Genomic DNA, 20,052 nt, shown 5'->3' with positions numbered 1-20,052 from the left:
CCTCCTTCCTGTTTTGCCCCTGTTACCAGATGCTGTAGGCACAAGAGCGTATTTTGAAGTATTTCTTCGTGAGGGAAAAGAATATATACATTCTGAAATAATCTGCCAAGGTAATGCACTTGGAAATGTACAGGAAAGAAAGTTGCATAGCCTCAGGCTGAATGGCAACTCAAGTTTTTTTGAGTTAGCTACACCTTCATCTGTGATATTCTCCAAGCTTAGCGTGTCCAGTGCCTTGTGATCTCCATAAGAGAATGATGATTTTTCTTTCCAAAATAGCCCTTGATAATTTGGGATTGGCCCAGAAGTGCCCACTTACTGACCCAAGCTCATTAATTGGCCTATTGGACAATCCCGGGCTTGATATAGGGTACTGCATTTGGAATTAGGACAACCTGAACTCAAATCCCACCTCAGACACTAACTAGTTGCCTCTCTGTGTCTCAGTGTTTCATCTATAAAAGGAGAGGGTTGAACTCAATGGTTTCAAAGGTTCTTTCTGACTTTAAATCTATAATCTTATGATCAGTCAATCAAGAAGTTTTCTAATTGCTGGGAGGTGGTGGGGGCATTTATTTGGTTGGATACCCATATTCTGACCTAGCACCTACAACCTCCCTTCATTCTGCTCAAAGTGAGGTAGAGTGAGGGTAAAGGATAAAAAGAAGGGAAGTTTTCCCAGTCACCTCAGAAATATAACACAACACCACTCCAAAATATTCTCATAGACTATTGTCCCAAATCTGCTCTTCTTATGATCTTGGAGCAGTGAGCCCTGAGTTTTATAATGTTCAGTTGTACTTGTAGGGGAGATCAAATTGGTCCAGCTTTTATTCATCCGTCTCCTTCTGACTGAAACCTGATTTCAACAGAAATCAGAACAGATTCCTGTGTCAGGAGTAACAGCCCAGACCAATGCAACAAATCTCCATGTGTTCTGTCCTAGGTGACAGAAAGTCACAACATTATAAGCTCGACGGGACCTCAGACGCCTTGCAGTCCAGCACCCTCATTTTACAAATGAGGAAATGGAAGTCCAAGAAAATTAAGTGACTTGATAAAGGTTACCCAGGTAATGGGTGAGCATCAGAATGGAATTCAGGTCCTTTGACTCCAGAGACATGACATTTCCACTGTACCCGGTATCCTCCCAAGTCCTAATTAGTGCAGAACAATCTCTTTTAGATTGCAAAACTTACTGGCTTATTCTGGAACCATTAGTTCTCATTGCATCAGTGTGAGAAAAATATAAGATGTTTAAGCCAAAGGCTTAGACTCATGTCCCAGCTCCACCAGTTACTCACTGAGTCACTTGTTTTCCTGAACTATCACAAAGGGATAACATCCTTGCATTAACTACATCAGAGGGATGGTTGTGAGAATTAAACTGGGCAATCGTGTAAAGAAAACTCTTTGGAAACATACATGGAAAATGTTTTTTATTACGTAGACATAGTCTGCATAGTCTAGTCATCCTATGTTGTAAAAGAATTAACTTTTCACTTCTGAGAAAGAATTTGTAATTGACCCTTAAAATGATTCATTTAAACAGAGTTTTAACTGAATCCAAATTAGCCAAGTAAATACAGTAAAAATGAATTATAAATAACTTTGATCATAATTCTAGTCCCATCCCTGCTAACTTGACCCCAAAAGAATATCTGTTGGGTTGATCTGGGTTGATATCTAGTCATTATTTTTAGCCCTATACATAAGAGTATAAAATACATGTACACATAGTGACCAAAGAACCTCAGAAGTCTAAAGACCCTCAGAATTTATCTCATGTAAGAGTGAGAATCCCATCCATAGCACCCTGGGCATCTATTTATCAAGTAGTCCTCTCAGAAGACCTTTAGTGATGGGAAATCCACTGCCTTCTGAGGCAGCCCTTTCCACTTGGGGAAAACTGATTGAGAGAATTTTTCCTTTTATTGAGCCAAACTCTTTTTCTCAGTAAGTAAAACAAGGAGAAAAATGTTTCCCTTGATGGAGAAAACAAAACAAAATAAAATTTGGGTTATTTTACCTCTTATCCATCATCTGCTTTTATCACACCAACACCTCAAACCATGATCTTATTCCCTTTTTGCTTTTCTTTACATCTCCAATATGACTTAAAAAGATGCACCAGTGGTTTAGCAAGATCTTTAGGTGTTTTTTAGTGTGTGACAGCACCCAAGTTCATTCTGAGCATTACTGCCCTTGCCGCTATTCTTACAGGACAATACCACTCTTGAATTCATTTTCAGTCATTTTCCCTTTCTTCTGTCTTCTGTACATGTCTTGTAAAACCCAAGTTGCTCAGTGAGTTTCCTGTGCATCCGCATTGGTCCGTTTAGATCCTCTAAAGGCTCGGTAAGATTACTGAATGGGTGTTGCCTCAGACAAGCTGAGACCTGGGAAAGACCTTAGCTTAAAAAAGCCAAAGTCTCCCAGTGCATCCAGGGTCATTGCTAGTTGTCCTGACCTATGTCTTACCACTGGACCCCGATGTCTCTGGAGGACAGAGTGAGGTTGATGCACAGCCCTGCCTCACTTAAATCCAATTCACTTGCAAGTCAAGACATCACCCTCCTGATGTCATTGGTCCTTTTCGAGAATTAAGGATAAACAACAACAACAAGATCCTTTACCCTTTTCTTTATCATTTGTATTCATGGTGTCAGAATTTTGCTCTTGAGGGTGCCATCCTTCTCTGTCTTACTTCCTTATAAATTATTGGGCCAGGAGGTGCTACCTTCCCTTTCTCTGAACTCAATGAAAACTCTGTCCTCTCAAAATCCGAGATGTATGTCAGACTCTGCCTGACTTTCCCTTCCTTATGTCACCCAGCTTCTAAGATAGAAACGACCTGCTCACTTCCTCTGTGGGTTTCCTACAATTTCTACCTTAGCAATCAGTTCCTTCTCCTTGACCAGAATCAGCTACAAAATAGAGTTTCTGCCTTTTGAAGAATGAAATTATCATTAAGTGAAATCAAGAAGTACTTGGCCACTGTGCTTTTAGCAGGGTTTGCTTCTTCAGATGGCAGGACAGATAAAGTACCCAATCACATCATGCTTCTGTGGCAGTTTTGTGATCTGTTTCCTGAATGTATTACCTCCTTTTGGCTGGGTGGTCTGTATTATACTCCTACCACAATATCAGCTCTTTTGTTTGTCTCTCTACTCCTCATCCAGTTACCTTCTACCTCACCTCTCTCAGGTTCATGGATTTTTTCATATGAATGTATTTTCTCAATGTACAGTATGACTCTAACATCTCTTTTGTTGAATCTGTTTTTTTTTTAATAATGTACACCCTTGGGTAGTCAAATTCCAGTCATGGGTCTCATCCCACCAAGTCTCTTTGATACATTATAGAATCTGCCTACTTAAATTACCTGGGCAGCCAGGTGACTCAGTGGATAGAGCGTTGGGCTGAAAATCAGGAAGATGCATCTTTTTGAGTTCAAATCTGGCCTAGTTTTGTGACCCTGGGCAAGTCACTTAAATCTGTTTGCCTCAGTTTCCTCATCTGTAATATGATCTAGAGAAGGAAATGGCAAACTACTCTGATGTCTTGGCTGAGAAAACCCCAAATGGAGTCACGGAGAGTTGGCCATGACTGAAAATGACCGAACAAAACAATAATAACATCTCCATGAGGACAGCTTCTCATTTGCTTAGTATCCACCTCTTCTCTACCCAATATTCACTCTTCAATTTGCCAAGGCATTTAAACTATTCTGAGTACTCCAGACTGAACTTGATGCTTTGAGGAAGGTGAAAGTAAGCTAAGTGACAGTACTTCTTATGACTATAGTATAGTTGAAAGATTGCTTTACCTGGAGTTATAAGACCTGGGTTCAAATACCAGCTCTTCTACTTATTACCGATATAACCTTGAACAAGCCACATAAACTCTCAAGGCCTCCAATTTCCTTAATGATAAAATGGGTATCATAATATCTGGACTACCTACCTTGAAATAAGGGGCAGCTAAGTGGCGCAGTGGATAGAGTGCTGGGCCTGGAGTCAGGAAGACTCATCTTTCTGAGTTCAAATGTGGCCTCAGACACTAGCTGTGTGACCCTGGGCAAGTCACTTAACCCTGTTTGCTTCAGTTTCCTCATCTGCAAAATGAGCTGGAGAAGGAAATGGCAAGCCATTCTAGTATCCTTGCCAAGAAAACCCTTTTAAATAGGGTCACCGAGAATAGGACAAGACTGAAACAACTGAACAACAATAATAAGGCTAAAGTTAAGTGATTTGCCCACAGCCACATAGCTACTAACTTGTGGAGCTAAACCTCAAACAGAGGCTTTTGGGGCTCCAAACCCAATGCTCTTTTCTTTATTCCTGCTGTGTTACTATAGAGTCAATGATGATACCTGATTAGAGATTCCATAGTGGGTTAAACCTATCTTCAGTCCCATGTTGGGAGGTAGAGTAGAATTATGAAAATAGCTCTGATTTTGGAGTAAGGACACAGGGGTTGGAGTCCTTGCTGCCATACTGTACTTACTGCTAGTGTGACAACCTTGGGCAAGTCATTTAACTTTATTTCCTATTGGTTTTCCCACTGGTAATGTTATGGGAGAACTATCTCCTCCCTGAGGCCACGTGGTAGGTAACTACTGCCAAACAGAAAAAAATCTAGGTTTTATTATTACGCTCAAGTGAAGGTTGATACAGAGAAAACCCAAATGACCATGAGGATTTGGGAAAGGCTTCTTATAGGCAAAATTGCAACTGAATGACAGAGAAATAATTCTTTTACATATTACAATTCTGTAGGTTCCCCTTAGGGCATAAAAATTAAAGAGAAGATAGACCCATAATCCTATACTTCCTTCAGTGTCACAAAAGTTGAACAAACTTAAACAGGGTCATAGTCTCATAATTCCCTAAGGAAACAAATCTCGTCAAATAAACTCTATGGGTAAACTAAGTCAGGTTACACATTAAACTACATCTAGAGGATCTACAAATAGACTGATTGAGGAGGAAGATTTATGTGATGCCACGGAGTCAGGGACAATTGGGATTCTTCCTCTGGCTTCTTAGCTAAGGAATGTTTAAGGCTCTAAGTGAATGTTCACATCTCATGGTCAGGTGAAGTTGGTATTAAGACAGACTTCTAGTTAGCCAAAATTTACAGGAGCAATGGCCCCGAGTCCCAAATAATAAAAGGAATCAAACATTCCCATAAACAGTAAAATGATATCTTCAGGGATATTGTGAGGAAGGCACATTGTGAACATATAGAAAATGAGTCAAATTGAGTGACAGCACGGAGCAACACTGGATTTGGGAGTCAGGAACCTGGGTTCAAATCCAGCTTAGACAAATCAGTTAACTCTCTGTGCCTCATCTGTAAAATGAAGGGGTTGGAATCAAGTCCCTTCTTGCTCTAAATCTGTGATCCTATAATTTTTGAGGACTTTCCTTTAGGCAGCTTGATACAGTGAATAGCCTTGGATTCAGGAAAAATTGACTTCAAGCTCTAATTCTGACACATTCTACCTATGGAACCACAGGCTTTACTTCTAGGTGTCCCCAGGCACCTCTCTAAGACAATAAGTTACAGATGATTTGCTGATCTATATTAATGAAAGCAGTTTCCACGACAGAAATTCCTGATATGGATGAGATCATAGATCCAAAACAATCGTCAAATGAAACTTTTTTTTAACCAGAGCAAATACAAGATATTTGCTTGTATTTTTTACAAGATATTTTACAAAGTAACTACCCAGTTAAAGATAAACTAAGGGTAGCTAAGTGGCACATGAATGGAGTGCCAGACCTGGAATCAGGAGGACCCATCTTCCTGAGTTGAAATCTGGCTTCAGACACTTACTAGCTGTGTGACCCTGAGTGAGTCACTTAACTCTATTTGCCTCATTTCTTCAAATGAACTGGAGAAGGAAATGACAAACCATGCCAGTATCTTTGCGAAGAAAACCCAAAATGGGGTCATGGGATGCTACTGAACAACAACAGCAAAGATAATCTAAGTTGACCTTTAAGACACACAATTAAAATCTAATGATGTTAAATGTATTTCTGTTTCTCTAGAAAGTAAGTAAATGTTCATGTCTCATGGGACAGGTTTTGGTCAGGTGAGGTTGGTATTAAGACAGACTTTTAGTTAACCAAAATTTGCAGGAACCATGACCCCGAGTCCCAAGTAATAAAAGGAATCAAATATTCCCATAACAGTAAAATGTGGATAATGATATTGCTTTGTTTGTCCAGTATTAAACCCTCACATTCAGCCATCTATTATAATTATCCATTTAGGTTTAACTTTCTTATTAGTGAAATTCTAGGAGCCTTTCTTCAGATTTGCATTAAAGTGCAGGCTCTGCTTTTGCCTTATAGGGCAAAGAATACCAAGAAAGAAATACAAAAGATCAGAGGACAGTTTCAACACAGGAAGGCCTATTAATTCATCTACAATCCAGGACAGATTAGCCAGGGAATTGTGAATTATCCATGCATTCTGAGGGAGGAGAGGAAGTCACATGAAATGCTGATGACAAAGTCATGGAAAATGACTCTGACTTTGCAATGGAAGGCCCATAGAGTACACAATGATAATGCCTTTCTATGTGCAATTGATTTCCCAGGCTAGACTGCATTTAACAAATGGGGAAATGCCCATTCCTTCCCTTAGGAAACTTCCTCTAAAATAAACAGGCAGAGTGAGTGTCATTTGCTGTACTGTTTACTGCTACCCTGTTTACCAGCTTTCATGACAAAAATCTTCCAATTTCCAAAAGGATTCGCAAGTTCAAAGGCAATTTAAACAGTTGTGCCCTTGACATTTCTGCTTCCCATGTAACAAAGTCTAAATCAGTAATAAGATCAGTATGTAATGTTCACATCGTGGTGTACAGACTTGCCCTAATGTCTTTTTTTTAAAAAAACTTTGCTAAGTTATTTTTATTACAATATTTATCATTTATTTATTTTTAACATTCTTTTCTTTTTTAAATTTTGAGTTAACCTTACCCTACCCACCAAGAAGGCAAACAATATATCAATTATACATGTGAAATCATGCAAAACCTATTTCCATATTAGTTATATTGCCAAAAAAGCAAAAAAATAAAAATAAAGAAACCAATAAAATTATACTTCAATTTGCACTCAGAGTTCATCACTTCTCTCTCTGGAGATAGATAGCATATTTTCATCCTGAGTCCTTTGTGATTGTCTTGGATCACTATATTGATCAGAGTAGCCAAGTCTTTCACAGTTGACCCTCATTACAACATTCCTTACACAATGACTTCTCAGCGCTTCTCCCTTTATTTAGCATCAGTTCACATAGGTCTTGCCATGTTGTTTTTTTTTCTGAAACTCTCTTCCCCTCATCATTTCTTACAGAATAATAGTATTCCATCACAATCATATGCACAACTTGTTCAGTCATTTCCCAATTGATGAGCATCCCCTCAAATTCCAATTCTTTGCTACCACAAAAAGAGCTGCTATAAATATTTTTGTGCAAACAGGTCTTTTTCCTTTTTCTTTGATTTTTTTGGGATACAGACCCAGTAGTAGCATTGTTGGAGCAAAGGGTATGCACAGTTTTATAGCTCTTTGGGCATAGTTCCAGATCCAGAATGGTTGGACCAATTCTCTACTCCACCAACAATTCATTATTGCACCTATTTTCCCTCATTCCCTTCCTGCATTTATCATTTTTATAGGTATAAGGTGGTACCTCAGAGTTGTTTTAATTTGTCTTTTTCTAATCAATAGTGATTTAGAGCATTTTTTCATATCTATAGATAGCTTTGATTTCATCTTCTGAAAACTGCCTGTTCGTATCCTTTAACCATTTATCATTTGGGGAATGGCTATTATTTTTATAAATTTGACTGAGTTCCATATATGTTTGAGAAATGAGGCCTTTATCTGAGAAATTTCCTGTAAATTTTTTTTATATCAGTTCATTGTCTATGGTACCTTTTGGAAAAATGTAGTTTCCCTGATTATCTCTTTCAATTTTTGCTTTGGTTTTGTCTGAGATTACGATCGCCACCTCTGCCCTCTTCACCTCAGCTGAAGCATGACGGATTTAGCTCTAGCCCTTCATTTCAACTCTGTGTGTGTCTTTCTGTCCCAAGTGTGTCTCTTGTACACAGCATATTATTAGATTCTGGTTTGCAATCCATTCTACTCTCCCCTTCCAGTCTAGAGGTTAGCTCATCCCATTCTCAATTATGCTCACCAACTGTGCATTTCCTTTCATTCCATTTTCCTCTGTTTATCCTTCTCTCTCTTTAACATGTCCCTACTCAAAAGTCTGTCTTGCTTCTGACTACTGCCTCCTGCAATGTGCCCTCCTTTTTATCATCTTCCTCTTCATATTTCTTATCTCCTTCCCTTCTTATCTCCCTATTGGGTAAGATGGTTTTCTAAATCCTAACTAACTTAATGTCTGGCTGGCAGGGGGATGCCAGATAACATAACACAATGGTACTCAGACTGGTGATGCGGCCTGAGGCAAAGGAGGACAGTGGGAGGACTTTAGGATGGTGGTGTAGGGCTCATTCATCACAGGAAGGGGATCTGCCTTTTCCTGCTTTCATCTACTTAGAATGTCACTCATTCTTAAATAGTTTCCACATTTTTTGGCCTTGGGAACAAGGTCGTACATAATTTGTTGCACGGAGAAATGCTTCCTGCCAACTGGTTTTGATTTTTTTCTTTGAAATTTCCCTTTACCCCCTTATTATCTGCATTCAGTTGAGACAAAGAGTTTAGAAGGACATTACTCTACATGATTTTCACTTCAATACTTTTATACTTTGGATTGATTATAATCTTTTTTTATGTCTAAAAAACTTACAATGTTGATTCCTAGGATGGCTTCCATCTCAGTTCTTGAAGAATGTCATCAGTTGATATTTCTAACAATGACCCAAACTGAATACAATTATCTATTATGTACAGGCTTCCTTGGTATGATGAAATAAAGGGAAATTCCACCACAGATGGGGCACCTTCCAAGATTTAAACTATCAAGAAATTCTTTCAAACCAGTCTATCCTCTGGATGTGCTTTGGGTTTGCATGAATTCATTTCAGGGTTTGGTCTCCTGCATAAAAGCTCAACTTAGCAATATAAAGGAACTAGCCTTGGGACAATGTCTGGGTCAGCCCTTTAGATGATTAGTTTTAGAGGGAAAGTATTATACCGATGGGATTTGTGCTGCTTAAGTGTGCTGGGCCTGCTGGAGAGAAAGGGTAGAGAAGGCTGTCCTTGATCTTCAAATGGTAACTCTTACCCCATTCCCCAGAGGCATATAAGAGAGAGCTCATAAGAAATTTGGCAATCCTATCATTTAATCAAGGCGGAGGCCTGGGTTTGAATCTCAGCTTTCACATTTATTAGATATGTGACCATGAATGTCTTAGTCACCTAACGTCTGGGAGTCCGAGATTCTTCATCTGTAGAATATAGAAACATCACAAAGTTGATGTAAGGAAAGTGCATTATAGACCTTAAAATGCAATGTAAACATAAGCTCTTATTGCTATAGTTCTCAAATATAAGCCCCTACAGGAGCTATACCAGGGTCAAAGCATCCTTGGGTAAGAGTTTATTTAAAGTCTATTTAAAAAAACTTATAAGTCCACAATGATGTTACTCTTCTACCAGACTAAACCAGAGGACACATTAATTAAAAGCAAAAGTCATTCAATTAAAAAACAAAATAGTAAATTAATAACAAGGAAAACCTCCTCATACAAAAAAAAGAACACATTCTTCCATATATTCCCACTCCATCAGTGAATGAGGGAACACATATGTGGAATAGGTGTAACAAGGTTAACTCATTGTCTTAGGACTATATCCCATTTGGAAGCCCCCCCCCCCTTTTTATACAGAGTTGTTCTTTGCTACTTTATGGATAGAGCTGTTGCTGTCATCTACCAGTCTGTTGATGTCTTCAATTGGGTTGTTTCCTTTTCTAGATCTTAAAAGGTCTGGCATCATCTGCTGAACTCTTTTCTCCTTTGTGCTGCCATTTCCCCATCTCTTGATGAGCTGTTTCCACCTTCTGGTTTTCCACTGAATTGCAACTGGTATGAGGCAGGAGAGTGGTCACAGTTTTTCTTGTGCATCTACCCTATAAACTCAGGACTATTTTATCTCTTTTGTGAGTTTTACCCACAGCTGCACCCAGCCAGCAATAAAAAAAAAAAAAAAAACCACTTAGGTCAAATCTGCAGTTTGAAATTCCTAGTTAGGTGACCTGAGTAAAAAAAGTTTATATATTAAGGTCCGTATATAGAAACAAGCTCATTTATTTATTTATTTATTTATTTTAGTGAGGCAATTGGGGTTAAGTGACTTGCCCTGGGTCACACAGCTAGTAAGTGTCAAGTGTTTGGTTTGAGGCCGGATTTAAACTCAGGTCCTCCTGACTTCAGGGCCAGTGCTCTATCCACTGTGCCACCTAGCTGCCCCTCAAGCTCATTTATTAATTGACCAGCTAATCTCCTAAATCCAAAGGAAATCTGAAAGGACTTTTAAAAAATGTAATTTGTGTTTAAGAATGATTCAGTTAATAAAAGCTTAATTTTTTTTTCAGAAATTGATATACTTCAATGAAACTATGGTTCTACATATCCTCTACCTGTTCATATTGTGAACCTTCTCATCTGTGTAATTCTCACAGATGTCTTTCAATAAATCTTATCTGAAGGTTTTACCTAGCATGTTGGAGACCTTCTGCTAGGGCTTTAATAGTTTGGTGGGATGAGTATGGCACTCATGTTTATGTATATATTCTTCCTCATTTTTGCTATGTAACTTCCATTTCTTACAATGTAGTTCCTAGATTATATTTCTCACTTCTTACATTCAGTGTGTCATTGATGATATCCTGTGGCTTAATTATTCTGACCATTTATATCTTTATTGTCCAACTTTTATGGGTCACCTTCAAATTTGGTTCATCAAAGACTTTAGTATTCCATGTTTTACAAATACATAGTATTGCTAGATGAATATTATTGCTTTAAAAATTGGCTTTTGAGGCAGGTAGTAGACTGGGGTCACTGAAAGTTTTTAATAATTTCCCAAATATGAGTCAAACAGATTTCTTCCTCCTGTTCAATTGTAGATTTAGCTTATTTCTCATTTTCAGTGCTTATCTAAGACACAGCCAACATATTTATGTATTGATGGGTCTGCCCATCAAACTTTAAGTTATAATCAATACCACAGTGCTCCACAATCATTTAATTTTTCCTGTGTGGATTAGTAAGTGGATCTCTTTTGAGCAACTGAAGATCTCATTAATGAGATCTTGTAGTGTTCTAGGCATCAGTGTAAGAAACACTTTATCAGGAGCATTTAAAGAACTTCAGTATCAATAGGGAATTCTTCCATCTCAACTTAGTGGAAAATATTTTAATATTGATGAATATCTTTAGTAAGCATTTATTTCCCCATTTTATATCTTCTTGGATATTGATAATCAGAGGATCATTGAATAAGGTTGACTCTGTGGTTGAATATATCTTGGAGCTACGATCTTATCCATTATTGGAGGCACTTTGTTGGTGAAGAGCCTTTAAAACTCTATTTACTCCCATTGAGTCAAATGCTTTTTGGAATCAATTAAACACTGTGGAATCTGATACTCACTGCACTGTTCAATAGTTTGATAGTCGAGATGTGACTTGATCTAGAAATTCATGAATGAACAAACAAGCATTTATTAAATGCTGTGTGCCAAGCACTGTGTTAAATGGTGGGGAGCCATATACAGTGACCTATATTGTACACAGTTATCTAGTATGTGTGGGGTAGAGAAAGGGGTAGATAGTTGGCTGATTCTGCTACAACCACCTGCCAGCCCAGGATGCTATATTTGTTATCCTCATTTCCTTCATTCAGAAACCTTGTTGACCTCAAAAGTAGCTTCACCTCCTTACTTCTGCCTCTTAAAATAAATCACTTTCTTCAAGGTATCGTGGCTCAATTCACAACTTACTATGCCTTTGCCACTTCTCACAGTTAGTATTTTCTCCTTCCTCAAATAACCTGGTATTTGATTATCTGTGTTTGTGGTTTATTCCTCTAGCAGAGGGAAGCTAGGTGGACCAGTGCATTAAATGCCAGGCCAGGAGTCAGGAAGACTCACCTTCCTGAGTTCAAATCTGGTCTCAGACACTTACTAGCTGTGTGACCCTGGCTAAGTCATTTAACCCTGTTTGCCTTAGTTTCCTCATCTGTCTAATGATTTGGAGAAGGAAATGGTAAACCACTCTAATGTCTTTGCCTAGAAAATCTCAAGTGGGGTCATGAAGAGACAGATGTGACCTGAAACAACTCAACAACAACAAGAAGAACAGAATATAAGTTCCTAAATTGTTTTGTTTTCACCTGTATATCACCAGTGTCTCAAACTGTACCTAGAATATTATAGGTACCTAATGAATGCTTGTTGTATTGGATTGGGTAATAAGGGTCTAATTCATTTCAAGTCATTGTTAAAATATGTTGTTTTCCCCTTAGTGTTGCTCTTTCATGGACAGATAAAACTATAGAAAAGGTTTCAAATTGGTTTAATTTTATAAAAACACATAAGATAGTAGGATATCTGTCACATTCTATTCATTATCTATTTATATATTGTCATAGTTCTTGACCTCAAAATGCATGCAATAGAAGGAAAGTACTGTAGAAGGAAGGAAAATGGGTAGAATCACTCAAGCATGACTAAAGAAAGGCAGATAGATGGCACAATCGATATAATTCTAGTCTTGGAGCCAGGAAGACCTGAGTTCAAATTCTGCCTTAGATACTGATGAGCTATGTGACCCTGATCAAGTCATTAACCTCTCTCAGCCTCAGTTTCCTCAATTGTGAAATGAAAGGGTTGAACTTGATGTTCTTGAAGGTCCCTTCCAACTCTAAATTAATGATCCCATAAAATAATTAGAAAGGAAAAGAGAGAAGTCACATATGAGATTGAAATGTTCTTTTCCTTTAAAGGCATGCAGTCAGATTTTTTTTTTTTAGGAATAAATGGTAAAGTAAGAGGCAGAATAAATTTTTTTTACATTAATCCATCCCCTTGAGGTGGAGGGCTAGCCCAAAGAGAAATTGTTTCTATTTTTCCTGTCCAAGTCTTATTTGTTGGATGGTTTTTCCCATTCTCTGAAGAGTCCTAGAGTACTCTTTTCACTGCTGAAGAATTCTCAACGTTATTCCTGCTGGCAGAGGAAGTTTTCCCCAATATACTGGAAAATTATCATTAATATGGCAAGTCAGGTCCTGGCTCGAAAGGACTTCAGGCTTTCTTGCCCAAGCTGTGAATTGTTGAGGGTTAAGAGAATGGCATTTTAGTTTGGAAATAGTGTGTTGTTCGCTCCCACTCCCTTGCTAGTTCTCATTTAGAAGATTTTCTTGATTATTCCTTGACCAAGGTCTCTTCTTTCCCCATTATATATTCTGTTCTTTCCAAAGTCTTGAGTAAAATTTTAATGCCCAAGACATCAGTGTGAGAGTACTGAGTACTAAAGAGATTAAGTCACACAATCAATAACTGGCAGAACTTAATTTCAAACTCAAGTCCTCGGATTCTTCCAATCACACCATGTGCCATGTACTGAGGCACTAATACACTCAATATTAGTAAGAGCTGTATGGTAGGAGAGAGGTACCAAAAGATGGGAAAAGGAAAAATGTCCTGTTTTTCAAAAAAAAAAAAAAAGGAAAAAGGAAAAACACAATCTGCAAACTACAGGCCAGTGATCCTAACTTTGATTACTGGGAAAATTCTAGAATGAATCATTAAAGATAGGTGTGGGGAACCTGCAGCCTCAAGGTCACACATGGCCTTCTGGATCCTTAGATGCAGCCTTTTGACTGAGTCTAAGTTTTATAGAACAAATCCTTTTATGAAGGCAATTTGTTCTGTGAAATTTGGATTCAGTCAAAGGGCTGCACTTGAGGACCTAAGGGGCCACATGTGGCTGCAGGTTCTCCACCCCTGATTAAAGAGCTGGTTAGCAAGTAAATAGAAAGAAAAGCACTGATAAGAATCAGCACTGCTCCATCAAGAGCTCATCTCTCTTCCTTTTTTGATGGGATTATTAAACTAGTTGATGAAGGGAATGTTATAGATATAGTCGATTTAAATTTCAGCAAAACTTTTGGTAAAATATCTCATCCTGTTCTTGTGGAGATGATTGACAGATATGGATTAGATAATGACATAACCAGATGGAGTCAGACCTGATTGGATGGCAGGACTCAGAGTGGTTCAATGTCAACACGGTAAGAGGTCTCCAGTGGAGTCCCCAGGGATCTATACTTCGCTCTGTGCTACTCAATATTTTTATCAATGACTTGATAAAGGGACAGATGGCACGCTCTTCAAATTTGCAGATGGTACAAATGTAGGAGAGAGAGCTAGCAAGCTGGGTGACAGAGTCAGAATCATCTCACTAGGGATAAATGTGAAGTCTTACATACAAAAAATAAACTTCACATTTATAAGATAGGGGAGGAGTGGCTTGACAGCAGTTGTCTTGAAAAAGATCTGGGGGTTTTAGTGGGTTGCAAGCTCGACATAAGTCAGCAGTGTGATGTGGCAGCCAAAAGAGCTAGCTCGATTTGGCTCTGCATTAAAAGAGGCATGCCATCTAGGGACAGTGAGGTGATAGTTTTACTGTGCTCTGCTCTTCCCAGACCTCATCTAGAGTGTTGGGTTCAGCTCTGTGCAGCACAGCTTAAGAAGGACGTTGAAAATCTGTGCCTTGATGAATGGCCTTGAATCCATGCCATGTAACAACAACAACAACAACAACAACAACAATAATAATAAAAGCTAACATTAATACAACATGTAGTGTGTGCCAGGCACTATATTTTTATTATTATCTCTTTTGATCCTCACAACAACCCTGGAAGGCAGGTGCTATTGTTAGCCCCATTTTACAGATGAGGAAACTGAGGCAAACAGAGGCTAAGTGACTTGCCCAGGGTCACATAGCTAGTAAGCATCTGGGGCCAGATTTGAACTCAGGTCTTCCCAACTTTGGCCCAGTGCCACCTACCTACCTGCCTCAGTAGGCATGTTTACTTCTGACATGCTTTTCCCAAGGCAACCATTCATAGACCCCTGGGGTCTTTCTGACTCCAGGTCTGGGGGTATGGTCTATCCACTGCGTCACCTGTGTGCCATACCAAGATTGGCAGAAGGAAGTGGGAATGTATAGCCTGGAGAAGACTGGGGAGGTGGGGGACATAATGACTGTTTTCAAGTATTGGAAGTGCCATCTCATGGAGGCGAGATTAGACGTGTTTTCTTTGGCTTCAGTGGGCAAAACTAGGGACAGTGCACATAAATGGCAAAGAAACAAATTTAGGATTATATCAGGAAAAACTTACTAACAATTCAATGGTTCAAAAGTGAAATGGGCCACCTTGAGAGGTGACAGGTTCCCCCTTCTTGTAGGCATTTAAGCAGTAGCTAGATAATCACTTACTGAGGGTGTCATAGTGGAGATTCCTTCATGTCTGGGTTCTCTAGATGGGAGCTGAGCTTCCTTCCAACTCTCAGACTCTGGGATTCTGGGATAATGGGGAAAGTCCAACATGGATAAGGAAGGAATGGGCAGCCAAAGAGAAGAAAAATTGCAACCAGAGGGTATTAATGCTCTGCTAGGAGAAATTTTTAAGAAACAGGCTACAGGCAAAAGAAATTAAACCAAGACATCTGATACAAACATCCTAGATGAAGAATAACTGAAATAGAATAAGCCTCATAATAGAATGGACCAAGAAAGAAGAGGGAGATAAATAGAATAAGACAATCCCTAGAGGAAGATCATAATTGACCCTTAAAGGCCTTACTGAAAGGCCAGAAAGGAAGAGAGTATAATGCAAGAAGAGATAGAAATATTTTCCTCATCCAAAATAGGCAAGGTTGACTGGGGTTGTAAAATGGGTGATATGTGGGGACAGACGTGCCCTGGCCCCTTTCTGTGAAACACATGAACTGGTTCCACAAGATGGACATGTGCATTGGCCTCTTCCTGAGGGACTTGCATTTAATTTGCTGATATGATCATTATTCCTATAGCTAGGGTGCACAGAGGAGGATTAATCACATAATTAGGGGAGCTGTTGTTCAGCCGTTTTTCAGTTGGGTCCAGCTCTTCATGACCCCATTTGGGGTTTTCCTGGCAGAAATACTGGAGTGGTTTGCTATTTCCTTCTCCAGCTCATTTGGAAGATAAGGGAACTGAGGCAAACAAGGTAAAGTGACTTGCCCAGGGTCACACAGCTAGTAAGTGTCTGAGGCTGGATTTTAACTCATGAAGATGAGTGTTCCTGATTCCTAGTCCAGTGCTCTATCCACTGTGCTGCCTAGCTCTCCCTACAGCTACAGAAGCCATAGAAAAGATCTATCTTCTCTCCCTTTTGAGTGCATTACTTTTGGATTCTGCCAGCTCTCCCTTGAACCACTAGGAAGTTCCACCTTCCCTTCCCACCAATTCACCCCTAAACTCCTAGCAGTAATAGCAATGACAAGCACATCCCAGGAAGAACTAGTCTTTGTCTAGGTGAGTCTGAGACTGGTTCTTGTCTCTTTTGCTTCATGCTTCCCTGAGTACAGATAAAATAGCAGTTCTGAAAAACTGATGGTCCAGAGATATTTCATGAGTTTGAGAGTTTCTGGTTTCTACTTGCTACCCAAAGGGTAGCTGCACCTTTCTCAGAGAGGACGAACAGCAAGAAGATCATCCTAAACCCAAAGGGACTAAAGAATTATGTCTGTCTGAAAAGAAGAGAAACTTTTTGAGCTGCTCAGATAGCACAAATCTGAAATATCTGTTCCTAAGTCCTGAATGAAACAATCTTTGCCTTTAGGGAGAGTATAGTAGGTGTGTTAGATTATTATTTTACATTTTAAGTATTTGTTCCTTGTGTTTTAAGCATTTATTTTGCAATACAGGCAATAAATAGCTGTCTTATACCTGATATCTACTTTGTATAGTATATACTTTTGCTAAAAGGGACTCTCTTGATCTCTTTTGGTGAGGCCCTCCATGTGAGCCATGGGTATACTTTGTTTTAGAGATTTTCCCCAGTCATGCTCCGTGGTGAGGGCACAATGATTCAGAGAGTGTAAGAAAAAGCTGATCACCCCAGGGATGGACCTGGCCTCTTTGTGGCTCCTCCTTTGGGAGAGGGCCCCTTAAACCACAGGTCATAAGATGAGCTAGGGCAGTGGTATCAAACTCAAAAAGAAATGGATCCCTGGGTCATATATTAACTTATAAAAATACAAATTAACATTAACTATGATGTATTGTATTTTTATTTATTTTGTTAAACATTTCCCAATTACATTTTCATCTGGTTCAGTCTTTGCTGGGGGGTTTTGCCCTGGTTGGGTACAAGTTTGAGTCCTCTGAACTAGAGCAGGTCCTAGGAACTTTACCTGCAGGATAGAACAGGTAAGAGAATGTGGAACAGATGTGTGTGTGTGTGTGTGTGTGTGTGTGTGTGTGTGTGTGTGTGTGTACAAACATACCGAATCTGTGCTCCATTCTTACAGGTATGGGGACAGAGTGGACAGGGTGTGGTGGTGAGCAGAGGGCATGCCCCTTCATTGTGAGCATTGAAGAAAGCTGAAAGATTGAACCTGAAAATGGGCAAAAAGATTGTGATAATGGTGCTCTGCTTATGGTAGCTTGTGACTTTTTTCCTTTCCATTTGCCTCAGCATGTAATAGCCAGGAATCTTACAACTTGTGGCCAGAGAGAGACCTTCTCAGTCTTGCTTAACATTAAGGGAACAGAAATTCAAGAGGTGTCTGAAGCACGAGAGAGAGACGTATCGGGGCATAGAATAGTAGTCTTCAGGAAGCAAAGCCATTCCCAGCGTTATCCTGCTTACAGAGCCCCTGGCATCTTCAGGAGAGACCAACACAGCTTTCTTCATCACATTAACAGATGCTGATCTATTATGGGTTTTTTTTTGTCATAAGTGCAAAAGCTCTAAATAATTGTTCTGCCTATTCCTAGCTGTGAGTGAAGGAAGCTGACATTCTCGACTCTGGTTCTGTCTATCAATGAGAGGAGCAAGGAATGGAAAGAATCATAGGCTAGGAATGTATATGTTGGGAGTGTTGCTATTAACTTGTTTTATCTCAGGCATACAAACTGTATGTGTGTGTGTATATGTGTCTATATGTAAAAGTATGTGTGTGTGTATGCATGAATATATGTAAAATCAATGAGGAATTCAATAAAAACAGGGGTAAAGAATGTCCCCAAAGATTTGTATGATAGAGAGAAGAATGATTGATTACATGGTGAGGGCATGATATGATAGAGAGATGATGGCCAGAGTACCCAACTGGTTTTTTTTTGTGATGATGGGAGAAAATGAGGAAGGATTTCAGCACATTGGGAGGCCCCCTTGTGACAAAGTTATAGGAGGCAATGAATTAAAGTTTCACAGAATGGGTAGGCATGAATGGGTCACAGGGAATTCCCAAATCAATGAGATCACAGACGCATTTGACTATTTGGATAAAACCTAGTATGTACAAATTTTTCTTTTTTTGTCATTGATCTTGAAAGGTGCAAAGTGGTAAAGGCACAGGGAAAGACCTAGTAGGATGAGTGCTCCCATTGATCTGACTGGTAGAAATAACTGCCAATACTCCTAGTGAGCTGAGGTAGCAAAACTACCCTTAGAGAGACTTCGGGTCAGGACACCAAGGTTCTAGTCTTAGCACATCTGAAATTCACATCTGAAAAATCATGAGAGTAAACTAGATCAAGAGGTCTTGAGCTATTTTTAAAAAATGTGTCATGGACCCCTTTGCCAGTCTGCTAAAGGCTATAGACTCATCAGAATAACGTTTTTAAATGGATAAAATAAAAAAAAAACAAGATTACAAGGAAAAACAATTGTATTGAAATATAGTTACATATATGTATAAATGTATATATAGTGTGTGTATATATCTATATCTATCTACCTACCTGTCTATAACCCATTCACAGACCCCAGATCAGAACTCCTGGACTAGATGGTCTCTTTATCACTTCCAGCTCTAACAGTTTTATCTTGTTTCTATGAGAAGCAGGGAAACTGGCCTAACAATTCTATGAAAGCAACTTCATTAGGTGTTAGAGAGCTTTCTGATAGTCATAAAAGCAAACATTTGTACTGGGGGTCTATTTGTTGTCCTTTCTTCTATTTGAATTATTATTATTTTTTCCTTGACTCTAGAAGAAAATTGCGATGATTTAAAGAGAATGAGGGTGACTCCCTTGTCATCAGGAATCTGCTTTCCAATTATCTCCATTTTTTTCTGCTTCCCAGGACTGGTTGTTGTTGTTCATTTGTTTCAATTGTGTCTGACTTTTTGTGAACCCTTTTGAGGTTTTCTTGGCAGAGATACTGGAATGGTTTTCCATTTCCTTCTACAGCTCATTTTACAGATGCAGAAATTGAGGCAAACAGGGTTAAGTGACTCGCTCAGGATCACACAGCTAGTACATGTCTAAGACCACATTTGAACTCAAGAAGATGAGTCTTCCTGACTTCAGGCCCAATGCTTTTATCCACTGCACCACATAGTTGCCCCAGTCCCAGGACAGGAGAAGTGCATATTCTCCTGGCGGAATTTCATGAGAGGATGGAGAAGAGGAGACAAAATTTGAGCACTAGCACATAAGTCATGGGAAAGGATAGAATCATAATAATGGTGGTATATGGGAGCACCAGATTATATACTTTCTTCTTCCTCCCATTTCCTGTTGAGATTTCAATTCGTCTTCCATATCAGCTATTACTTTTGTGGTCATTAGGAAGGAGATGGGAGAATGGCCAGGGGCCATGTGGCCAGCCACCCCTGGACAATGGCTATTGCTCCTGTGGCACTGTTGTGACTAGGATCAACGACCAAGGAAGCTGAGGAGAGGGGTACAAACAACATGGCAGAGAACAGAACTGGTATAGAACTTGACTGGCAGCTACCATGAAATCTTCTGCTTGG

General features: G+C 39.2%; 1 protein-coding gene across 1 annotated transcript in view; it reads left to right on the top strand.

Moving 5' to 3' along the window:
* Positions 1-19,717, top strand: part of SNX18 (sorting nexin 18) — a 156,378-nt gene extending 136,661 nt beyond the window's left edge. The window contains exon 2 of the mRNA XM_027863593.1: positions 19,650-19,717. Within this exon, the coding sequence (XP_027719394.1) occupies positions 19,650-19,717 (68 nt within the window). The remainder of the gene's footprint in view (positions 1-19,649) is intronic.
* The last annotated feature ends 335 nt before the right edge of the window (positions 19,718-20,052 follow it).

The sequence above is a fragment of the Vombatus ursinus genome, unplaced genomic scaffold (assembly GCF_900497805.2).
Source record: "Vombatus ursinus unplaced genomic scaffold, bare-nosed wombat genome assembly UNPS02014772.1, whole genome shotgun sequence".
In the NCBI taxonomy this organism is placed as follows: Eukaryota; Metazoa; Chordata; class Mammalia; order Diprotodontia; family Vombatidae; genus Vombatus; species Vombatus ursinus.
Note: the sequence above shows the minus strand (reverse complement) of the source record. Positions and strands in the feature narration are given on the sequence as shown.